The sequence below is a fragment of the Dromiciops gliroides genome, chromosome 6, assembly GCF_019393635.1.
Source record: "Dromiciops gliroides isolate mDroGli1 chromosome 6, mDroGli1.pri, whole genome shotgun sequence".
Taxonomy (NCBI): Eukaryota; Metazoa; Chordata; class Mammalia; order Microbiotheria; family Microbiotheriidae; genus Dromiciops; species Dromiciops gliroides.
This window is the reverse complement of record NC_057866.1, coordinates 94091744-94113932: the sequence shown is the minus strand read 5'-3', so window position 1 is coordinate 94113932 and position 22189 is coordinate 94091744. Positions and strand designations below refer to the sequence as shown.

General features: G+C 38.9%; 1 protein-coding gene across 1 annotated transcript in view; it reads left to right on the top strand.

The window, feature by feature from the left end:
* HTT (huntingtin) overlaps positions 1-22189 on the top strand; it is a 227109-nt gene that overhangs the window by 128165 nt on the left and 76755 nt on the right. Inside the window, 5 exon segments of the mRNA XM_043972228.1 lie at positions 1989-2196; positions 18408-18549; positions 20283-20462; positions 21204-21380; positions 21661-21737. Coding sequence (XP_043828163.1) covers positions 1989-2196; positions 18408-18549; positions 20283-20462; positions 21204-21380; positions 21661-21737 — 784 coding nt within the window.

Below are 22189 nucleotides of genomic sequence, written 5' to 3'. Positions count from 1 at the left end.
TTTTTTTTTTTTTTTAATGTATGAGGTATTTTATTTTTTCCGTTACATGTAAAGATGCTCATCGTTTCTTACAGCACAATAGTATTCCATTGTATTCATATACCACAACTTGTCCAGCCATTCCCCAATTGATGGGCATCCCCTCAACTTCTAATTCCTTGCCACCACGTAAAGAGCAGCTATAAATATTTTTGTACCTGTGGTTCCCTTTCCCCTTTCCATGATTTCTTTGGAGAAAAGACCCAAAAGTGGTATTGCTGGGTCAAAGGGTATGCACAGCTTCACAGCCCTTTGGGCATAATTCCAAATTGCTTTCCAGAATGGTTGGATCAGTTCACAGCTCCACCAACAATGCATTAGTGTTCCAATTTTTCCACAGCTTCTCCAACATTTATTATTTTCCTTTTTTGTTCTGACCACTTGGGCAAGAGACCTAAGATACTGAAGAGAAAGAGCTTTTGAATGTACTCAGGTTTTTATAGTTGCTTAAGTGAATTACTTAAGGAAGAATCATTTTATTGATTTAGATGAATAATCCTTCCATCTCAATCTAGCTTGGATTATATGGTAGGGGAGAGTAACAGTAGTCTCAGGGCAAATGCTGTTTGAGGGCATAGCAGGGGAGGAATAAAAACATGTTTAAAACTGTGTTTGTATTTTTGACAAAAAAGTGGGCAAGTGAAATCATTTAGTTCTTAGAGGGGTTTTACCCAAAACACAGAAAAAGATGGCATGAAGGCTTGTTGAAATAGGCACATTACTCCAGTGCTGTTGTTTTTCTGTTTTCTTGGTATGATGTTTTATTTTATGCCAAAGTGGGGAAATAAAAAAGTTCGAAGTGAACAGAAAATTTTTTACTCTAAGTATTCTGGTAGCTTGTATTAAAAACTCATATGCCTATGGCATGATGTTGGCCCCCATGTTTTTGTTTCTTGTCTCTAGGGAATTTTTATTTTCTACACAGCCTGTGTGGCCTCTGGGAAAAATTGTCTTTCTCTGTCTATTTTCAGCAAGAATAGGATCCACCCAGTATGGAAGGATTTTAGGGCATAGTGACCATGAATGACACATGTGTTCTTTGACCAAGTTGACCGTGGGTTGCTTTATTTTGAGAAGGGGGTGGAAATTTGAGGTTGGCATATAATGTCATACTGCTCTCAGTGTCAGCATCCTCGGGTGGTGAAAATATCCAGTTTCATAGCCAGAAATTGATGACTGTTGTCCCAAGGCCCTTTGGGAACTTTAAATACAGAAGTAGTCCCCAGTGTGTTCGTGGTATTGCTGACGGGATGAGAGGAGAAATAAGTTCTTTCTTTTGCTACAGAAAGGCTAATGTGTCTATCTTGTTTTATGTACTTTACTACTACTACTACTACTACTACTACTACTACTACTACTACTACTAATAATAATAATAACTGGTAATTAGATAGTACCTTAAAGTTTGCAAAGTGCTTTACGTATTATCTTAAAATGGCCTCAGAACAACACTATAAAGTAGGTACCATAGGTCTTGTCTCCATTTTACAGTTAACTGAGGCTCAGAGAGTTTGTGATTTACCCACAGTCACACAGCTACTAGTGTCTGTCCACACACACACACACACACACGCACACACGCACACACACACTGACACAAACAGTCGTCTTCGTGCCGATCTCTAAAGTATAGCCTCACACCATCTCTTGCCTATACTTCCAGCCTTTGATAGTAAGAGCTTAGGCTCTACTGTGAGAACCTTTATATAATGATGAGCATCTCATTTGCTTAGTGAAGTCTAAGAGGAAGATTTCACTGGAAATTTAAATGAATGTTCATTAAAGATTCTGGAATCCTTTTGTTAAAGTCCCATGTCCTACACCTTGGATTTTTGAATGAAAAAAAAAAGTATCTTTTTATCCACTTTTCTTTAGATATTTAATATTGAATTGCAGCGAGTATCAGGGAAGTCTTCCCCTAAATTATTTACTTTTTCATTTGTTTCTAGGAATGTTCAGGAGAATCACTGCAGCTGCCACTAGACTCTTTACAGGTGATGGCTCTGATGGAAGCTTTTATACCCTGGAAAGTTTGAGTGAACTGGTTCGGTCCATGATTCCTACCCATCCTTCCCTAGTGCTCCTGTGGTGTCAGATCCTTCTGCTTGTCAACTATACCAACTACAACTGGTGGTCCGAAGTGCACCAGACACCAAAGTAAGAATTGGAAGCCATTCATTGTTTCAGGGACTAGGTGGACATTTAATATGTAGAGCACTAGTTGTTCAAGCTGTGGATACTCCGGGGGTATGCATTTTTCAGGATTTTGATGGGGATTTGTTGACTTCTACTGTACACAAATCTTTTACCATATAATAGTTGGACACTGCATGTGCTATAGAACATGTGCTATGACAGGAGATACTCAAGGCAGCAGCTGCTTTTTTTTTTTTTACATATAAGGTATTTTATTTTTTCTGTTACATGTAAAGATAGTTCTCAACTTTGTTTATACAAAGCTTAACAATTTCAGATTTTTCTCCCTCCCTCCCTTCCCTCCCCCCTCCCCTAGACAGCAGGTAATCTGATATAGGTTATATCTATATATCTATATACATATATATCTATATATCTATATATATACACATAATAACATTAATCGTATTTCTGCATTAATCCTGTTACAAGAGAAAAAATCAGAGCAGTGATGCAAAACCTCAAAATAGAAAACAAAAACAACAGCACCCAAAACAAAAGAAATAGTATGGTTCAATCAGCATCTATACTCCACAGTTCTTTTTTTTTTTTTTCTTGGATTTGGAGATCCTCTTCTATCATGAGTTCCCTGGAACTCTTCTGTACCATTGCATTGGTGAGAAGAATATAGTCCATCACAGTAGTCAGCACTCAATGTTGATGATACTGTGTACAATGTTCTTCTGGTTCTGCTCATCTCATTCATCATCAGCTCATATAAGACCCTTCAGGTTTCTCTGAACTCCTCCTGCTCATCATTTCTTACAGCACAATAGTATTCCATTGTATTCATATACCACAACTTGTCCAGCCATTCCCCAATTGATGGGCACCCCCTCAACTTCCAATTCCTTGCTACCACGTAAAGAGCAGTTGCTTTTTAAAGGGGGCTCTTTTTGTGGGAAGTTTGTTGGGGACATTTTTTCTATTAGATGGTTATTCTTGTTATATTATTGCCACAATATCCCTGCTACTATGTTCTAATTCTTAAATTGATTCCATAGTTAGGATATTTTGCTATATCCTAACTTCATTACCAGTTAAATGTTTAAATATGGGGCTTGTTATACTTAATAAAATAATTAGGTACAAAAATTTTAAAGTAGTTTGGGAAAACCTCTTGTCAACATTGAAGGGCACGGATTATTTCATGGGCTACCTTGATTTATATTGATAGGTAGTAGGAATCTAGACATGGTAGTATGATAAACAACACACACTAGTACTCTGTTATTTAAACTTACAAAATACTCCTTCACTGAAGTCCAACAACTTAGCAATGAAAAGTTGGCCCACTTTTATGTTCAAAACTTTCCCTTACTTGATTTGCCACCATGCCTATGATCTGACATTAACTCCTACAATTTCTATTATTTCAAGACCTTCAGTAAAATACAGTCCACCGGTCTCATAACAATAACAACAACAACAACTAACATTTTATCTAGTGCTTACTATATACCAGTGCTGTGCTAAGCACTTTGTGAGACTAAAATTGGATATTAGATCATAAATCTCCCCTACTTAACCTTTCCCTTAATTTATCTCCCAGACTAGTAAATGGAAGAAGCTTCTGGTTTTCTAGATAGAGCTTTTATTGTATGGTAGTCACAAGGTGATGTTGATTAGAAGGATAGGAAAGTAGAAATACAATACAAATCGTCTTAAGTCTAGGCTTAGTCTGTATTCTGTATAAAACTCACCAAAAGCCGAAGGCCACCTTTGGGGAGAGAGACCGAGTCAAGCGCGTGCTGTTAACCGAGAGCCGGCCGAGTCAAACTCCAGCTGCATCTGTCTGTGCAGCGCAGCCAGGAGACCAGCGCAGCAGGAAAAAAAAGGCCCCCACTTCCGTTCTCCTCCTTTGCCTTTTTAAGCTCACAACCCGGAAGTTGAGTGCTCAGCAGGCAATCGCGTGTGTCGCAGGCGGACTGGGTGTGCGTAGCTCATGCTGTTGGTCTCCTCCCCAAAAGGGTGGTCCTAAAACAAACCCTGGCGTCTCTCCATTATCTAACCGACTGTTAAAACTTTTTACCACAACTTTATAATTATTATCTCATTTCATCCTCACAACAACCCTTGGATATATGTGCTATTGTCACCTCCATTTTCTGTTTGAGGAAACTGAGGCAACAGAAGTTAAGGGACTTGACCAAAGTCACACAGCTGTCTGAGATACATTTGAATTCAGGTCTTCCTGACTTGAGGCCCAGCACTCTCTGCATTGTGCCAGCAGCAGCCCCAGACAGTTAAACAGTTTAAATATCCCTTTAAAGGGAACTACCACTACTATTTTAAAAGATGATTAGCTGCTCTTAAAGAGATTTTAGATATCATTATTCATTCCTTTACTAAAGGAACTAAAAAGCAGTGCCAGTTATTTGGCTCTTGGTAGATGGAACACTTCACTCATGCTTCTTTCTCCACCTAGATCAGCTTTGGTTTTCAAAGGGCTGGCATTGATGACCCACTTCTCTCACTGACAAGTGCTCCCAAATTAGAGCCTTGCTCAGTATGCTCATGAATGGATCAGCTAAATGATGGTTGGAGGGCTTTTCCTCATACCCAAACAGGAATTGTGAGCTCTGCAAAGTCTTATGGCTTTGTGTTTTTTGTGCATGATCTCACACAACTTATTTGCTCTTCCCAGATATTCCTTTTTTCCCCCCCCCAGAAGATCTCTCTAAAGTCCCTTCATGTTCTGGTATCCTTTGATTTCTTTCCCCACAATCAGATAATTCAAGCTGTTTTCCTTAAGCTGTACATATACTAACAAATTCTGTTCTCTTTTCCCTTCTTTTTTTTCCTCATTCTGGGCTTTATTCTCTAGTCATTCATGTCTTGACTTAAGTGCTTATCTGCTTTCTGCTCTCCATGACTGGCTTTGTGGATGACTTCATGATTCTTTTTCATTCATCCCTTTCTACTTTTAAATGCTTCTGTAACCCTCACTTGTTTATCTGTTCCAGTGTTTTCTCATCCTAATGGTCACAAATTCTTTACTATAGTTCAGATGAAGTATTGTTTTAAGAGCTAGGGTGATCTATGGAGAGAGTTACTATGAGAGTCCGCATACCAGTGTTCAGTCCTACTTCTGCCAAGTCCTGGCCGTTACCAAATCACTTCACTTCTCCAGGTTGTTTCCTCAGTTGTAAAATGGAAATAATTCCTTTTTTTTTTTTTTTGGCCTGCTTTGATAAGGCAGAGAGTTGTCAGTATGTGAAAAAACTTTGAAACTATAAAAAGCACCATACAAATGGTTTATTGCTGTGTAAGGTAAGGTAAGGTGAGTTGAACTCTAAAGTCCCTTATGAAATAGGAGGAATAGGAGACAGAAAATCCTTCAAGGGCATATAGTCCCAAATCCTGCTTTCATAGATGAGTCACCAGGCTCAGAGAGATTAAGTGAGCTACACACACTGTTAATCCAGGAGTGGCGTGGAGTGGAGACCAGAACCAGGCTCTCCGTACCCTTTAGTTCCTTGAGGTTGGGATTAGACCAAGTTACCTCCTTATCTGAGCTCTGTCTTTAAAAATGGGTGGACGTTCTGCAAGTCGAGGTGATGGGGTAGGGGAAGAGGCAGAACATCTAGTCGTTAGGAGAACAGTAAATGATGAAAAATAAAAGCGTGTTTGGAGAACAGCACCATCTAGTCTGGTGAATTGTAGGGTAACTGTGTTAAAGAAGTCAGGGGATTAAAGACAGAAAAGAATAGGGCTTGGTACTTTGTTGTCAGTGACTTTGAATACTGTAGGCCTGAGTTAGTTGTTTGTCCTTCATTCTTGAAACGGACAATGATATTGGGGTGATGTCATGACTTGTACTGAATTGGATTTAAGTGAAGGGAGTTCTGTGCAAGGTACCAACCTCACTCTCTCCTCTAGAACTATCTGGGTTCAGTGGCAAGAAGTATATCAGGATGACTGGAGATGGTCCCAGATGGTTAAGGCAATTGGGTTTAAGTGATTTGCTTAGGGTCCCACAGCTAGTAAGTGTCGAGGTGAGATTTGAACTCAGATCCTCCCAACTTCAGAGCCAGTGCTCTTTACCTACTGGGCCACCTAGTTGCCCCTAGGCTGAGTAGTGGAAAATTTAAGGAAATGATGGATGGTTTTTCAACAAGAAGTTAACCTGTTCAAAGTTACATTTTAAGAAAGATTAATTAGATTTTTGTTGTTGTTTTAGTCATTTTTCACTCGTGCCTAACTCTTTGTGACCCCATTTGGAATTTTCTTGGCAGAGATACTAGAGCAGTTTGCCATTTCCTTCTTCAGCTCATTCTGCCCAGGGTCACCCAGCTACTAAGTGTCTGAGGCGGGGATTTTCTCTATGCATTATGGTAACCACCTAGCTGTCCTATGAAGCAGCGGAAGTACAACATCTGCTCTTACTACCCCTATGACCCTGGGTAAACCACTTCATCTTCAGATGGAAGAGTTTGATCAGATGACTTCTGATCTTTTTCCTGCTAAGTATAATTAAAGTCTGATTTTAGCTTCTTGAGAACAGTCTTTGTGTCCTTGGTATCTTGCACAATGCTTGCAGTCAGGTGTTTATTATTGATGGACTGATCCAGTGTTAATCTACCTTCCCTCTGTTTTCCTGTCCCTCTTTCTTCTCTTTCCCTTCTATTTCCCTGTATTTCTGTACCTAACTCTGTGTGTTTCTTCTTTTGACCAGTTCAGATGACAGTGAGGTTCAAGTGTCAGCTGCTCCCCTCTCTCCTCTCTTCCACGTTTCTGTAGATGTGGGATAAATTTCTCCTGACTTTCCTTTTCCTCTGCCCTGCTCCCTACCCCCAAAGTCACTTCTCCTCTCCTTCCATTCTTTCCCTAAGACATCAAGATAAAATAGAACCAATTCCAGGCCATGTCTAATTAGACTCCTATTAATCCTGATAATGATTGAGTTCCAAGATGCATGTATCTTTTCTCCATATTTGAATGTAAACAATTTATCCTTGTTTAGTCCTTATCAGCCAATCAGGAAGCATTTATTAAGTGTCTAATATGTGCCAGCTACTGTTCTAAGCACTGGAGATATAAAAAGAGAAGATAGTCCCTGCTGTCAACATGCTTATGATCTCCTGGGGGAGATCACATGCAAACAAAAATATACAAAGAAGCTATAAATAGGATGAATTGGAAATAACTAAAGAGGAAAGGTACTGAAAGTAAGAGAGGTTGAGGAAGGTTTCCTGTAGGAGTTGGGGTTTCGTTTAGGATTTAGGGAGGCCATTGTAAGAGCATTCCAAGGATGGGGGACAGCCAGGGAGAATGCTGGGAACCAAGAGCTAGAGAGATGGAAGCCATTGTCACTGAATAGAAGAGTACATATCAGGGAGTAAGGTCCAAGAAGACTGGAAAGATTGTAGGGGGCTAGGTTGTGAAAGGCTTTGAATGACAAATAGAGCACTTTGTATTTGCTCCTGAAGGCAATAGGGAGCCACTGGAGTTTATTAAGTAGGGGGTGATATGATCATACCTACGTTTAAGAAAATACTTAGAGTGGCTAAATGGAGAATAGATTGGAGTGAGGAGAAACTTGAGACAGACAGAACCACTAGCAGACTATTGCAATAGTCCAGACTCAAGGTGACACCAGAGTAGTGGCAGTGTCAGAAGTGAAAAAGGGGGCATTTTGGGAGATGTTGCAAAGGTGAAATCAAGAGGGGTGAGAGAGCAGAATCTAGGATGACTCCTAGTTTATGAGCCTGTGGGACTGAGAGGATGGTGATTCTCTCTACAGTAATAGGAAAAGTCAGAAAAGGGGAGGGTTTGGGTAAAAGATAGTAAGTTATCTTTTGGACATGTTGAGTTAATTTGTCTACTGGACAGCAACTTCAATATGTCTGAAAGGCATTTGGAAATGGGAGATTGGAGGTTGGCAGAGAGATTGGGGCAGCATAGGTAGATTTGAGAATCATTAGGATGAGATAATTAATTCCATGGGAGCTGATGAAATCTCCAAGTGATATAATGTAGAAGAAGAGAACCCTAAGTGATACCTGTGGTTAGAGGGCATCGCTGCAGGTGGATTCAGCAATGGAGTGTGATAGGTAGGAGGAAAACCAGGGAGAGAAAAGAGTATGAAGGAGGATAGAGTGATCCACAGTATCAAAGGCTGCAGAGAGGCCAAGGAGAATGAGGACTGAAAATGACCATTGGACTTGGCAACTAAGGGATCAGTGGTAACTTTGGAGAGAGCAGTTTTAGGGGAATGATACTGTTGGAAGCCAGATTGTAAGGGATTATGAAGAGTGAGAGGAGGAGAAAGTGGAGGCACCTCTGTAGATGGTCTTTTTGAGGTATATAAGGGCAGAAGATAATAGTTTATCTCTCTTCTCATGTTTCTCTTCACTCCTGTGTTTCAACTTCAGTTTCTCCATAGCTCTATTCATTTCATCAGGCATGTTTAGAAGTCCTCTATCTCATTAAAGGTTATTTTTTCCCCCCTTCAACATAATAAGTTTTCTGGCTAAGTTATTTTTGTTGTAAGCCTATATCTTATACCTTCTGGGATATTTGCGTTTGAGGTTCACTGCTCCTTTATAGTGAGGCTGGTAAATCATATGTGATCTTGACTGTAGCTCTTCAGTACTTGAATTCTTTCTTTTTATCTACTTGATGCATTTTTTTCTTTGACCTGAAAGCTTTGAATTTTCTTGATGTTTCTTGAGCTATTTATTTTGTGTTTTCTTCAGGAGGTGACTAGTAGATTCTTTTCCATTTTGCCCCTCTGGTTTTAGAGATCTGGGCCGTTTTCTTTTAAGATTTCTTGAAATAGAATATTTGGTCTCTTTTTGATCATGGTGTTCAGATAAATCCACTGATTAAATTTTTTCCTTCTTGATCTATTTTCCACATAATTTGTTTTTTACAATGAGACACTATACATTTTCTTCTACTTTTTTTCACCTTTTAAACTTGCTTTAATATTTATTATTTCCTCATGAGGCCATTGGCTTCTGCTTGTCTCTTTTGATCTTCAGGGAGTTTTTTGCTTGGGCATCATTGGTATACTTCTCTTGTAACAAGCTTTTAAATTCCTTTTCCAGTTTTTCTTTCTAAAGATCTTATTCCTTTTCCAATTTTTTCCTCAAGCATTTGTGGTAAAAAAAAATGAAAGTTTTTAACAGTCGGTTAGGATAACTGAAAGACACCAGTTTTTGAAGGACCACCCTTTTGGGAGGAGATCAATGGCATGAGCTATGCACGCCAGGTCCGCCTGCTGCGCACGTCAGACTGCCTGCTAGGACTCCACTTCTGGTGGTGCGAGCTTAAAGGCAAGGAGAGAACAGAAGTGGGTGCACTCTTACCTTTGGTATATTACAGGCTGTGTAAGAGCACACATTCTTATTCTATTTCTAAAAATATTTTGAAACTTTAAAAAAATTCTTGCTTCATTTCTTCTAGGAATTCTAGTCTGCTCAAGTTGTTAGGGCCCACTCCTTCCTCATATTAAGTCTATGGTTATCATTTTGCTTGTAAAAAACTTCTAGTTGAACATATGCTTCTTAAACAGAGAGATCCCTGATAAAATGCCTTAATTTTTGAAGAATATGTGAAAAACTTGGCACATAATGTAGAAAGAATTATAAGGAGTTGTATGAATCCCCAAGTATGATTTCAGGAGGACCAAAGACCAGAAATACTCAGGAACTTGGGGAAAATAGGAAGAACAATGAAAATGGCGTTAGTATGTATAAGGCAAGAAGAAGGGGGCAAGCTTGCTATTTGGTAGCAACTAGCAAGAATGTAGTTACCTGTCCACTATTTTCCTTTCCTCTTCTTGGTCAAGGCAAATGATCCTTATTAGGAAAAGGTAGATCATATATGACTAAGTGAGAATTTTAACACGGTGATGGAATTATAAGAGAGTACCAAGAATTGAAAGGACTTCATATTTCTAGATCAGAAAATTGGTATCCTTAAGATACTGAAAAACTTCAGAGATGTGATCATTGAAATGCCTTCAGTGCTCTTTGAGGAATTGTAAAAGTAAGAGGTTGTAAAAAACAGGAAAGAAGCACATGATATCCTTATGTTCAGAAATAAAGTGGATTCTGAAAATGATAGACAGATGAGCTTGGAGGTCCTTGGGAAAATTCTAGGTTAGCTTATTAGAGAAGATAGTTGGTAAGCACTTGAAAGGGAAGTAGTGATTTCACATAGTTACTTTGCAGTAATTCATAACATATCATGATCAACTCATTTTCTTTTTTAAAAAGGTTTCCAAGATTGGTAGGTAGAAAATAGGTTTTCACAAGGTATTTTGCGGTCATTAGTTACTGAATAAGATGAAAAATTGTGAGCTTTATAATACAGTTACCCTGATTCATTAATTACTAGTTTTAAAACTGTATGTAATAATATTGATTGATGGACTGATGGCAACCCAGGCTGAGGACTTTAATGGTTTATTGGATGGTTTTGTCCCCCTTCCTGTCTTATGCATATAACTTTTTATCTTTGTCTAGGACGAAAATGTAGGTGCTGTTTTGCTCATTAAATTTGTGAATAACTTTGTGATATGATACAATGCTAATATACTAGGTAATAAAATTATGATACAAAAAGATTTTTATAGGCTGGAACAGTGGGCTGCATATAATAAGATGAATTTTCATAGGGGTGAAATATCAAGTATCTTTCCCAAGCATTGATATAAGGGAAATCATCTGGCAATGTATTATCAGAGAAGGAAGTGTGTTCTTATGCCAGAAGAATGAGGTATAAGAGGTGGACAGCCCAACTACTACAGTGATACCATGAAATTTTTTAACGTTCCAGAGCTAGACTTTGGGTGGGGGGGGCAATGGGGGTTAAGTGACTTAGCCCAGTGGGTCACACAGCTAGTAAGTGTCAAGTGTCTGAGGTCGGATTTGAACCCGGGTACTCCTGAATCCAAGGCCGGTGCTTTATCTACTGCGGCCACCTAGCTGCCCCCCCAGAGCTAGACCTTTTAACATATTAGCTATATCCTCCTTTAGAACATCTGTGAGATGAGAAATGCTGTTCGCCTCCAAGAGAGAATGATAAACCCTGAGTGCAGATTGAAGTACATTTTTTTTCCCCACTATATTTTTCTTCCCTTTTGGGGCAACGTTTCTATTGTGAAAATGTTTTGCATGACCTCATGTATAATGGATATCCTATTTCTTGCCTTCTCAATGGGTAGGGAAAGGGATGGAGAAGAGGAGAATATTTGGAACTGAAAATAAAAAAAATTAAAAGAAATTTTTGAAAAGGAACTTTTATGAGAAAATGTGGACATGAATCACATAGGATATGAAGATATAGATGACTTATGAGGTAGGGAATAAACTATATTAGTGAGCCCAAGGATCTACCAAAGTATGTAGAATGTAAATCCAAATGTTACCTGAACAAAAAAGGCTATAGGTGTTAATTGACTATCAGCTCGGGGTGCACTGTGGTTGCTGAAAATGCTGAATCAGGGACCCATGTCCTTTGCAGGTAATTTCCTGGATAATGCCTTTAGTGTCACTCTGTAGATGTTACCATTGGAAATATTTTACAAATATTCTACAGTCAATTGCCACCGTGTAGCTTTCTGGTGCCTCTTAGGTAATTGGCAATTTTGATGATTTGGAATTATGGCAGTCCCTAATTCAATACAACATAACATCAGTGGTAGAGTATTGGTGTTTAAAAAATGGGGTCATGTTTTTTGTTTGTTTTTTGTCTCAAGGTATTGAAATTTTGTGGAATTGTTGGAATCACTGTTCTGTTCAAAAATGCAATTCAGCCTGTTTTCTCTTCCTTCCTATTTAGTTCATGGCCCAGTTAATAATAGTCTAATCTACACTTCCTGCCCAAGATCGGTTTTTGTTGAATCATTTGTTCAGTTGTGTCTGACTCTTTGTGCCTCTGTGTGGGGTTTTCTTGGCAAAGCTACTGGAGTGGTTTGCCATTTCTTTCTCCAGCTCATTTAACAGGGTGAAGTGACTTGCCCAGGGTCACATAGCTAGTGTCTGAGGCCAGATTTGAACTCAGGAAGATGAGTCTTCATGACTCTAGGCCTGGCACTCTGATTTGTTTGAAATAATCTGATTTGTTTGAAATCTTCATCCATTCGTTTTCCCTAAATAGATTAACTGGCTGCTCTTTTTAAGTGATTATGGAACTCTATTGTAGGCTTGGCTGTAGCCCAGGATCCTCTAGTTCAGGTTTGATGTGGGAGAAAATGAAGTTGTGCAGATACTTAAGGCTTCCCTTGGCCTAAAATAGGAAGACTATACAACAAGGATATAATAAGCACTTAATTTCTTTGGCCATGACCTCCCTCATCGTCATCTAAAAACGCAAATGGTCAGTGCATCATCAGGGTTTGGTGACTTGCGTAGTCTTAGACGTCCACCAAGTCTGAAAGGCCCAGATTGCAGGCAGCTGAAGCCCCCGGGCCAGGAAGCTGGGGCCAGTCAGGTCATGCAGAAGAAGGAAACTGTGTCAGAAAAATGCTAATCCTTATCCCAAGCTTCCTGAGGAGATTGTGGAGCCTTCTGAAGCATTGATGTCCTTAACACAACGTGCTCCACAAACAGCATCTTCTGGAGACCTCAATATCTATATGTAGTCTTTTTTCCATTTGGACTCTGAGCAAAACCTCCATGACAGTGTAGACACGGCGACTATCCATCTACTTGTTTTATGCTTTTAAAAACATTAACAGTTAAAGATTGTTAAATAAAATTATTTATGTGGTTTTGCCTGCTAAGGAATCCTGTGTGCTTAACTTTTGTAGGATGTGTTGTGTTGGAGGAAAATTTTTATGGCTGAATTTTGCTCCATGGAGTCAAAATAGAGCCAGGGAGGTATTAATCCCACTGTATTCTGTGCCTTTGAGACTTCATTTTGAATATTTTGTTCAGTTTTGGGGTACCATGTTTTAAGGACATTAACAAAGTAGAGCATATTCAAAGGAAAATGACCAGAATGGATTAAGTAACAGAGGTCATGTATAAGGTAGAGCCACTGAAGATCTGGGGTATTTATTCTGAATAGGAGAGAAGACTTATGAGATGAATGAAAAACCAGAGAGACAGAGTTTCTTGGCAATTAATAATTTACTGATTAGGCTAGCTGATAATCAGTAAATTGATGGTCAGTGGTTTCTCTTGATAACCAAAGACAAAAAACATGAAGATCACTGACTACTTAACTACCTTTGGAAAAGGAGGTGCCCTTGACAGGTGAAAAGCAATCCTGATTGGTGAACAATTAATGAGGGGGTGGATATAATGAGGAGGTAGGCTAATAGTCTTCAGCCCTGCCTGCTGAGAAGAGTGGCTTGATCTTGAGCCTCAGGAGGCACTGCAGTCTACACAAAGATAGACATCTCTACCCAAACTACTCTCATTGGTTTTCTCCTTCATGAGCTGGGTCACCTTAAACTCGAATGTAGGGGTGCAAGGACATGGGTTTATTTCCTAAGGGCAGGAATTCACTCAGATTTTCTTTACACTTTAAACAGAAGTAAGCTCTCCTAGTTGGGTCGAGTCCTGCCCAAGGAGCATGTTCCTGGAGTATTTGAGCAATCTCACCTATCAGCATTGTCTTTCAAAGACTGACTGGCCTACAGGGCTCATCCTGAATGAGGAAATAGAAAAAACCTTAATCCTAATTTAATAATTGGTTATTAATATAATAGAAAAATAAAATTTCTTTCATTTAGGAGACTTATGATAGCTACCTTCAAATATTTGAAAAGCTGTTGTATGAAAGACAGATTAAACTTAATGCGTGTAGCTCCAAGCAGAGAGCTTAGGCTCAATGGATCTGTATTACAGGGAAGCAGTATATATAAAGAAGACCTTTTACATAAGTATAGGTATCAAATAGCAGAACTCACTTGAAGAGTGAGTTCCTTGTTACTAGAGGTGTTTAAACTGAAGCTCAATAATCAGTTGTCTGAAACTTACCCTACTGAATAAGGGATGTTTTAGAGAAATTTACTACATCATTAGGGAAGGGATTTGGATTAGATACCCTTTAAAGTCCCTTCCTGGGCAGCTGGATGGTGCAGAGGGTAAAGTACTAGGCTTGAAGTCAGGAAGACTAATCTTCCTGAGTTCAAATCTGACCTCAGACACTTACTAGCAAGTCACTTAGCTCTGTTTGCCTCAGTTTCCTAATCTGTTAAATGAGTTGGAGAAGGAAATGGCAAACCACTCTAGTATCCTTGCCAAGAAATCTTCAAATGGGGTCACGAAGAGTCAGACACAACAACAATTGAACAACAAAAGTTCCTTCTAACCCCAAGACTCTGTGAAAATATTTTGAGTGTGTTGTTGCTGGAGGAAGGCAAACAACTGTGCTGATTAGGTCTGCTGTAAGTGGATATTACCCCATCTCAACTGGGTTTCACTGCACCAAGGCAATCCTTTTTCTTTTCCCTAATTCCTACAATAGCTGTTCCAAACCTTTTCTTCTCTCAACCTTCTGATACTACTCTTTCCTTCTTCCCTCCCAATAGATGACCTCTTCTCACTTTATTGAGACAATATCAGCTCTTGCCTTGAGCATTCTCTTCTTCTCTGTTCTAATTCTCAAGATCCTTTGACTTTGTTATCCACCTTCTCCTTTGCTGCAGTAGGATGAAGAGGCAGCCATGGTCACCAAGGCTAGCCCTTCTACTTGTATACTTGATCCCATCTCCTGTCTTCTCTTGCAGCTTGCCTTCTCCTATAGGCATCTTAAACTCAACATGTCTAAAAAGGAGCAAGTGAACCCTTTCTTTTTCCTAACTTCCATATTTCTGCTGAGGGTATCACCATCCTTCTTTTTACCGAGGTTTCTAACTGTACTCTGATTCTTCCCATCACCTAGCATCTTCAATCTTTGCCGAGTCTTTCCAGTTCTACCTTCACAACATCTCTAGCATCCTTTCCTTGCTCTTCACTAACATAGCCACCACCCTAGTTCAGGCCCCTCTTTATACCATTGTGGATTATTACAATAGCCTCATAATTGGTCTTCCTCCCTCTGGTGTCTCTCCTGTTCATTCTGTCCTTTACCTAATTACCAGAGTAGTCTTTCTCAAGCAGAGATCTGACCATGTCACTCCCTGTTCAGGAAGCTGTAGTAACTGCCAGTTGATTTTGGTGTTTAAAGCCTTTTACTTTCTGGCTTCTGCTTACCTTTCCAGGCTTATTGCACATTGGTCATTCACACCCTCTGCCTTCTAGCCAAAGTGGCTTATTTCTGCTACATCTCCTTTCATCTCCAAGTGACTCTTTATAGTAGAGATGTTTTGCACAATCTGCCCCCCGCCCCCCCCAAATGCATTCTTTCCCCACCTCTCCTCTATATAATCTCTAGCTTTCTTCAAGGCTTAGCTCAACCACCGCTTCTTATAGGAGGCCTAGCCTATCTTGGATTAGCACCCCCTAGGTGCTGGTGTATCTCTTCTCTGTAATTCCTTTGTATTTTCATAATACTTATTTTTCATTTGTTTATCTGTGTCCAAGTTATTAGTCGGTCCCCCTGCCTTTTTTTTTTTTTTTGACAGGGCAATGGGGGTTAGGTGACTTGCTCAGGGTCACACAGCTAGTAAGTTTCAAGTGTCTGAGGGCAGATTTGAACTCCAGTCCTTCTGAATCTAGGGCTGGAACTTTATCCACTATGCCACCTCGCTGCCCTATTAGTCCCCTTTTTAATGGAAGCTTCTTAAAGCCAGGAACTATTTCCTTACACATATTCCCAACACCTGGTATAATGTCTGGCGCATAATTGGTGCTTTAAAATGCTTATTAAATGGATGAAGTAGTGAAAATTGATTGCTTCATCAAGTTTTAAATAATTTTTTCTTTAAAAAAAATAGACCACACTTAGTAGCTGGGTGACCCTGGGCAAGTAACTTAACCCCAATTGCCTCACCCCCCCCCCAAAAAATAGACCAAATTAATAAATGAATTCAATATTGTTTGCAGAAATAAGTTTCAATCTTGAAAATCAAGGACTGTGTGCTAATAGTGTGGGCAAAGAAATAAGTGCTATTTTCAGTTGCTAGGCAGGAGTTCTGGGTTGGACCCAACTTAGACCAGTCCCCAGGTTGTTTATGTTCAGTATTAGAACAAAATGAGAAACTTACATCATATAGCCATTAACAAAAGGAGATTTATTTAGCTGTAATAGGCAGAAAGGCAACAAGCACTTATCAAGTGCCAGACATTGTGCCTGCCCTCTAGGAGTTTATATTCTAATGGGAAAACTGAAAGGGAGCCAAAAATTGGAGGAGGTGGGGGAGAAGTTAGTTGCATGGGGCACGATGGCAGAGTCTAGAGTCAGAAGCACAGCCCAGAAGAAAATGAAGTCTGAACCCATTCCCCAAGTTGAGGCATTCACCAATGAGAGGAGAGTGCCAGCATGGGTTAGGGTAGGTGCGCAGTAGGGAGAAGGAGGCATTGAAAACACTAAGAGCTGATTCAGTTGAGGGAAGTCCCTATGTGCCTGAACTGCCCTTTTGTCCCCTGAGCCAACTAAGTTGTTTTTGTTTTTGTTTTTTGGTGGGGCAATGAGGGTTAAGTGACTTGTCTAGGGTTACACAGCTAGTAAGTATAATGTGTCTGAGGCCATATTTGAACTCAGGTCCTCCTGAATCTAGGGCCGGTCTTTATCCACTGCACCACCTAGCTGCCCCTGAGCCAACTATGTTTTGAAGATGGTCTTAATGCTTTTTAAGGAAAACTAGCCTAACTTGCTAGACAAGGCTAAGTTAAATCAATAAGCATTTATTAAGTGTCTACTATTTTCCAGGCTCTGGTAAGCACTAAGGAAACTAGACTAAAATAATTCCTGCACTCTGTAACTTCATAGTCTCAATTGGCGAGAATATGCAATCAGGAGATATGTGGGATAAATGTTAGAAATTGTAGAGGGAAGGCCCTAGCATTAAAGGAAACCTGGAAAAGCTTCTTGCCGAAGTAGTTTTTTATCTGAGACTTAAAAGAAGCCAGGGAAGCTAGGAGGAAAGGACAAGAAAGAAAAAAAAGAATTTCAATAATGAGGGATATTCAGGTAAATGCCTGAATCTGGAATTGAGTATCTTGTGGAAGAACAGCAAAGAGGCTGGTGTCTTTTGGATAATAGAGAATGTGGAAAAAATAATATTAGCTAGAATTTATATAGTGCCTTAAGGTTTTCATAGTCTTTTTACAAATAGTATCTCCTTTTATCCTCAGAGCAATACTGGAAGGTAGGTGCTATTGTGATCACCATATTACAGATGGGGAAACAGGCAGTGATAGGTTAAATGACTTGCTTAGGGTCACACAGTATCTGGGGCTACATTTGAACTCAGGTCTTCTTGACTCTAAGTCTGTGTGCTATGGTATCCCCTAGCCACCTTGGAAGTGGGATAGAAGAAGACTGGAAAGGTAGGAAGGGGCCAGTTTATGAAGGACTTTCAAAGCTAAACAGAGGATTTTATATTTGACCCAGTAGGTGATAAGTTAGCAACACTGCAAGTTTTTGGTTATAAAGGTATTCTACTTTGTCAGTTTACATTTTGTAAAAATCCGGCTATCCCAAAAGAATACAGTTTTAAACTATAATAGCTTGAACTTATTAAGTTTAGTATCATAGCTATATAGCTTGAGCTATGATAGCTTAAAACTATATTAAGACTTTTGGGATGCTCAGATTATTACAAAATACTAAAAACTACTGTGGTTTTTAGGTCTTATAGTCAGAGCACCATTTCATGTTCAGTATTCACATCAGCCCATGCCTTATGGTTTTCATGTTGACACGTGACAGTATTTTCAAGAAAACATTATGAGGAAATATAATTGCTTATCCTTAAACCTTGCCAGTTAGATTTTTCAGGTCTTAAATTCAAAACATAAGTGTGTGCAATGTTCATATCATCACAATAATTCCCTTTTGGTGAAACAGAGGCTAGGTAATATAATTTATGTTGTGTCATCACAGTTTTTCATGTATCATAGAATCTTACTTTATAAAAAGACCTAATTTCCTTTTCCTTAAGGAAAAATCTTAGGAGTAATTGCTTATTGTCAGTGTTAACATTTACTTACATATAGTAAGCTATCTTCTGATAGCTTACTATTTATTTGAAGTCACTTCTTTGTACCCATTTCTGAAATATGTTTAATCATGCTCACCGTGAACAATATTGTTCCTTCCAGAAGACACAGTCTTTCCAGTACGAAGCTACTCAGCCCTCAGATGTCTAGCGATGGTGAGGATTCCCATTTGGCATCCACACTTGGCGTGTGCAATAGAGAGATAGTACGACGAGGCGCACTCATTCTTTTCTGTGATTATGTTGTAAGTTTTACAATCGGATGAATAATAAAGGGATGTATTGTTAAAACTCCCGACCCTACCTACAGTCAACTCTTATGTTATCTTGTTAAAAATTCTGTGGTTTTGAGATTATATAACCTTTGACCAATATTTGATTCCAGACTGCCTTTACTCTTCTAGTTTTTGTGAGAGCTAACTCTTTTTTGCTTCCTAATTGGTACATACTCAGTCATTGACTATTCATTTTCATACTTGTCCTGAAACAAAATTAACCTGGTAGCTCTTTACCCCCAAATAGTGCCTGAATAGGAAGGATTTGGGGAGTATCTATTGTGTTAGATCAGTTATGCCACTTTCCCCCTTCACTGGCTTGGATAATAGAGAGTTGACTGTAGTGTATCTCCTTTCCATTTGTTTATTTTTTCATCAAACCACAGTAAATAAAATAGATTCATGGCTGCTTTGTTAAATAGAGTTTAGTAAGTTAAGCAAATTTATTTAGCTTAAGTAAAAGTTCTTAAGAAAGTAGTTTTTTCTTTGGTGTGATTGGTGCTATTTTATTTTTTTTTAATATCTAGTTTTCATTCAGGTTAATATATTTCCTTTCTACCCTGCTTCACTCCCCAAACCACAATGCTTTAATATTGCCTATTTGTAGGCAATATATTAAAACAATATATAAAATGACAAATAAGGAATACAAAAGATGGGGGGTGGTGGGCAAACCTCTTTTTACAGTTTTTATATAAATTTGTTTGCAAGATTTAATTTCATAATCATATGTAAATATTGTTAAATGAAGTAAGAGCATGGGTGTATCCCTGTTTTTGTAAGCTATATTACATAGCTAGCTTAGCAAATTGATTCTTAATTGCAATTCTATTTTCACTTTGAAAAACTAGATCTAGATTGAGTTGAAAACTTGAGTGTAAAAGACTTAAGATGCTTCTTGGCTGTGAGGCAGGGCAAATTCTGGCTTTCTATAGGACTATGGTCCTCAAGTTCTCTTTAAACAAATTTATAAAAAAAATAAAAGAATTGTGAGCTCTTTGCTGGAATTCAGTGATGAAAAACATAACATTTCTTGTCTTCAGGTAGCTTACAGTCTGATAGAGTAAATATACCTTATACATAAAGGTAAGGTAGAACTTGATTTGGACAAAGGGGAAAAACAGACAAAATACATTAACATGTTATCTGATTAACAGTCTCTCCTGAATAGGAAAGTTTCCTTGAGAAACCAAATGAATTACTCTTGCTGCCAATTTTCTTGGTGATCTAGTGGAAAGATCATTGGACTTGGAGTCCGGAGACTTGGGTTTGAATCTTGGTTCCTTCACTTACTAGCTTTGTGACCTTGAGCAGGCTGTTGTAACAACTCTGAGCCTCAGTGTTTTCATCTGTAACTCTTGGAGTGAGCAGTACCTATCTACTTCACAAGGGTGTTATTAGCAGAGTGTACGGTAACTGTAACATATTAGAGTCCAACCATAGTTTCTGCCATCTTACACATATTATCTCATAGGCCTTCTTTAACTTCAAAATTGTTTGACTGTGAAACATTAGGTTTTGTAAATTGAATCTGCCTTGTAAATCTGAAATTTTTTATTTTGTGTTTATTTAAGGGCTACACATTAATAGAAAGCTTCATTGTGAGCTATAACAGAGGGTTTTGAGAAATATAGTATTTAAAATAAGATCATTTTTGCTTTGGACATGAGAAAGTGTATTACTGTATTGTTGTTGTTTTTTAGTGTCAGAACCTATATGATTCAGAACATTTAACTTGGCTTATTGTGAATCATATTCAAGATCTGATCAGTCTCTCCCATGAGCCTCCAGTACAAGATTTTATTAGTGCAGTCCACAGGAATTCAGCTGCAAGTGGGCTTTTCATCCAGGCAATTCAGTCTCGCTGTGAAAACCTTTCATCTGTAAGTCTATCCTCAATATACTCATAACAATAACAATGGCATTTCTAGTTCTCTCTGAAGATAATTATAATATTTTCTTTTAATTTCAGTTCAAGAAACATTTATTAACCACCTACTGAGTATATATTATTGTGCTAGGATGCTGGAGGAGAAGCCAGTTTAAAATGAAACATGGTCCCTGCCTTTATGGAACGTCCAGCCTAGTTTGAAGCATGTGCTACAGAAACAGATAGTTTTAATGTCATAGTATATGATAAATCATTAGATCGCTTCAAAAGAGCAGGCTATGTGAAGAGTGAGGAAGGAGGGTTTAGTGTGTGCCTAGCAAATAGAGGGATATCTTGGAGGAGGTGGCATTAGAGTTAAATTTGAAAGAATCAATAGGAGTTTATCTGGTGAACATTAGGGATGGGAGGTGGGTGAGGATGGATGTTCTAGGGCCAGGGTAAAATGGGAGCAAAGGCAAAAAAGGGGAGGGGAGGGGAGCAAAGGCATTAAAGTGAAGGAGCATGGAGCTTGTTGGGAACAGACTATCCAATTCAGCTGGCGCATAGAGCAGATGAGGTTATTATGAAATAAAGCTGGGAAGGTTTGGTAGCACTCTGTTGTGGAGGGCCTTGATGTTATCTCAGGTAGCAGAGAGCCGGCTACGACTTTTAAATAGAGCAGTAGTGAGGTTCATGCCAAATATGTACCCATGAAAAATCATCTATGGTCTTTTCCTCTCCTTCAACAATTTAGCCAACAACCCTGAAGAAGACACTGCAGTGCTTAGAGGGGATTCACCTCAGCCAGTCGGGCGCTGTGCTCATGTTGTATGTGGACAAGCTTTTGTGTACGCCATTCCGTGTGCTGGCTCGCATGGTTGACACGCTTGCTTGTCGTCGAGTAGAAATGCTTTTGGCTGCCAACTTACAGGTACAGAAACAAAACCTCACTTTTGATATCTAATTTAAACCTGCCAGTGCAGTCAATACAATTAGATGATTTTATTCAGAGCATTTTCTTATTAATGGGTAACCTACTGGCTGGCCAAAACAAGTGTGTATTTCTCATTCCTTTTCTGTTTGAGGTGCGTATCACATCTGTTCATCTTTGTTTTGGCCTGCCTTTGAAAAGATATCTCATGTGATTTTATCTTTGCTCCTCTTAAAGAGTATAGGAGTTTTTGGTTCATGTATGTCCCTGTTTTCTACAGAACAGCATGTCACAGTTACCTGTGGAAGAACTGAATAGAATTCAGGAGTACCTTCAAAAAAGTGGATTAGCTCAGAGGTAATACTTTTCAATGCAAGTGAATGCTTCTAGAAACACCTAATATCTAAACATAAAAGACATTTACATTGGAGTGGAGAGGTTTAAGTAATTATTCAAGTGACAGGAGGATTATTTGTTTTAGAGAAGGTTCACTGAAGCATGTCTTTAAATTGTGTGGTCTCCTCTTTTGTACTTGATTTACACAGTTAAATTAATTTAGAAATATAGAGAAGTGGAAGAAGATTGTGTTAGAGCTGTTAGGTCCTCTGGATTTCTAGATCTTTGATTTTTCATATTCCTGTCTTTGTTCTCTTCTCTCTCCTTCCCTCTATTTCTTTCTCTTTATTACCCTTTCTCTCTCACCTTCTCTCTATCTCCTTGTCCTTTTCCTTCTCTTTCTCTCTCCCACTCCTTGTCTCTCTTCTCTCTCTCCTATTCCCCTCAACCTCTCCCTCTCTCTTTCCTCCTCC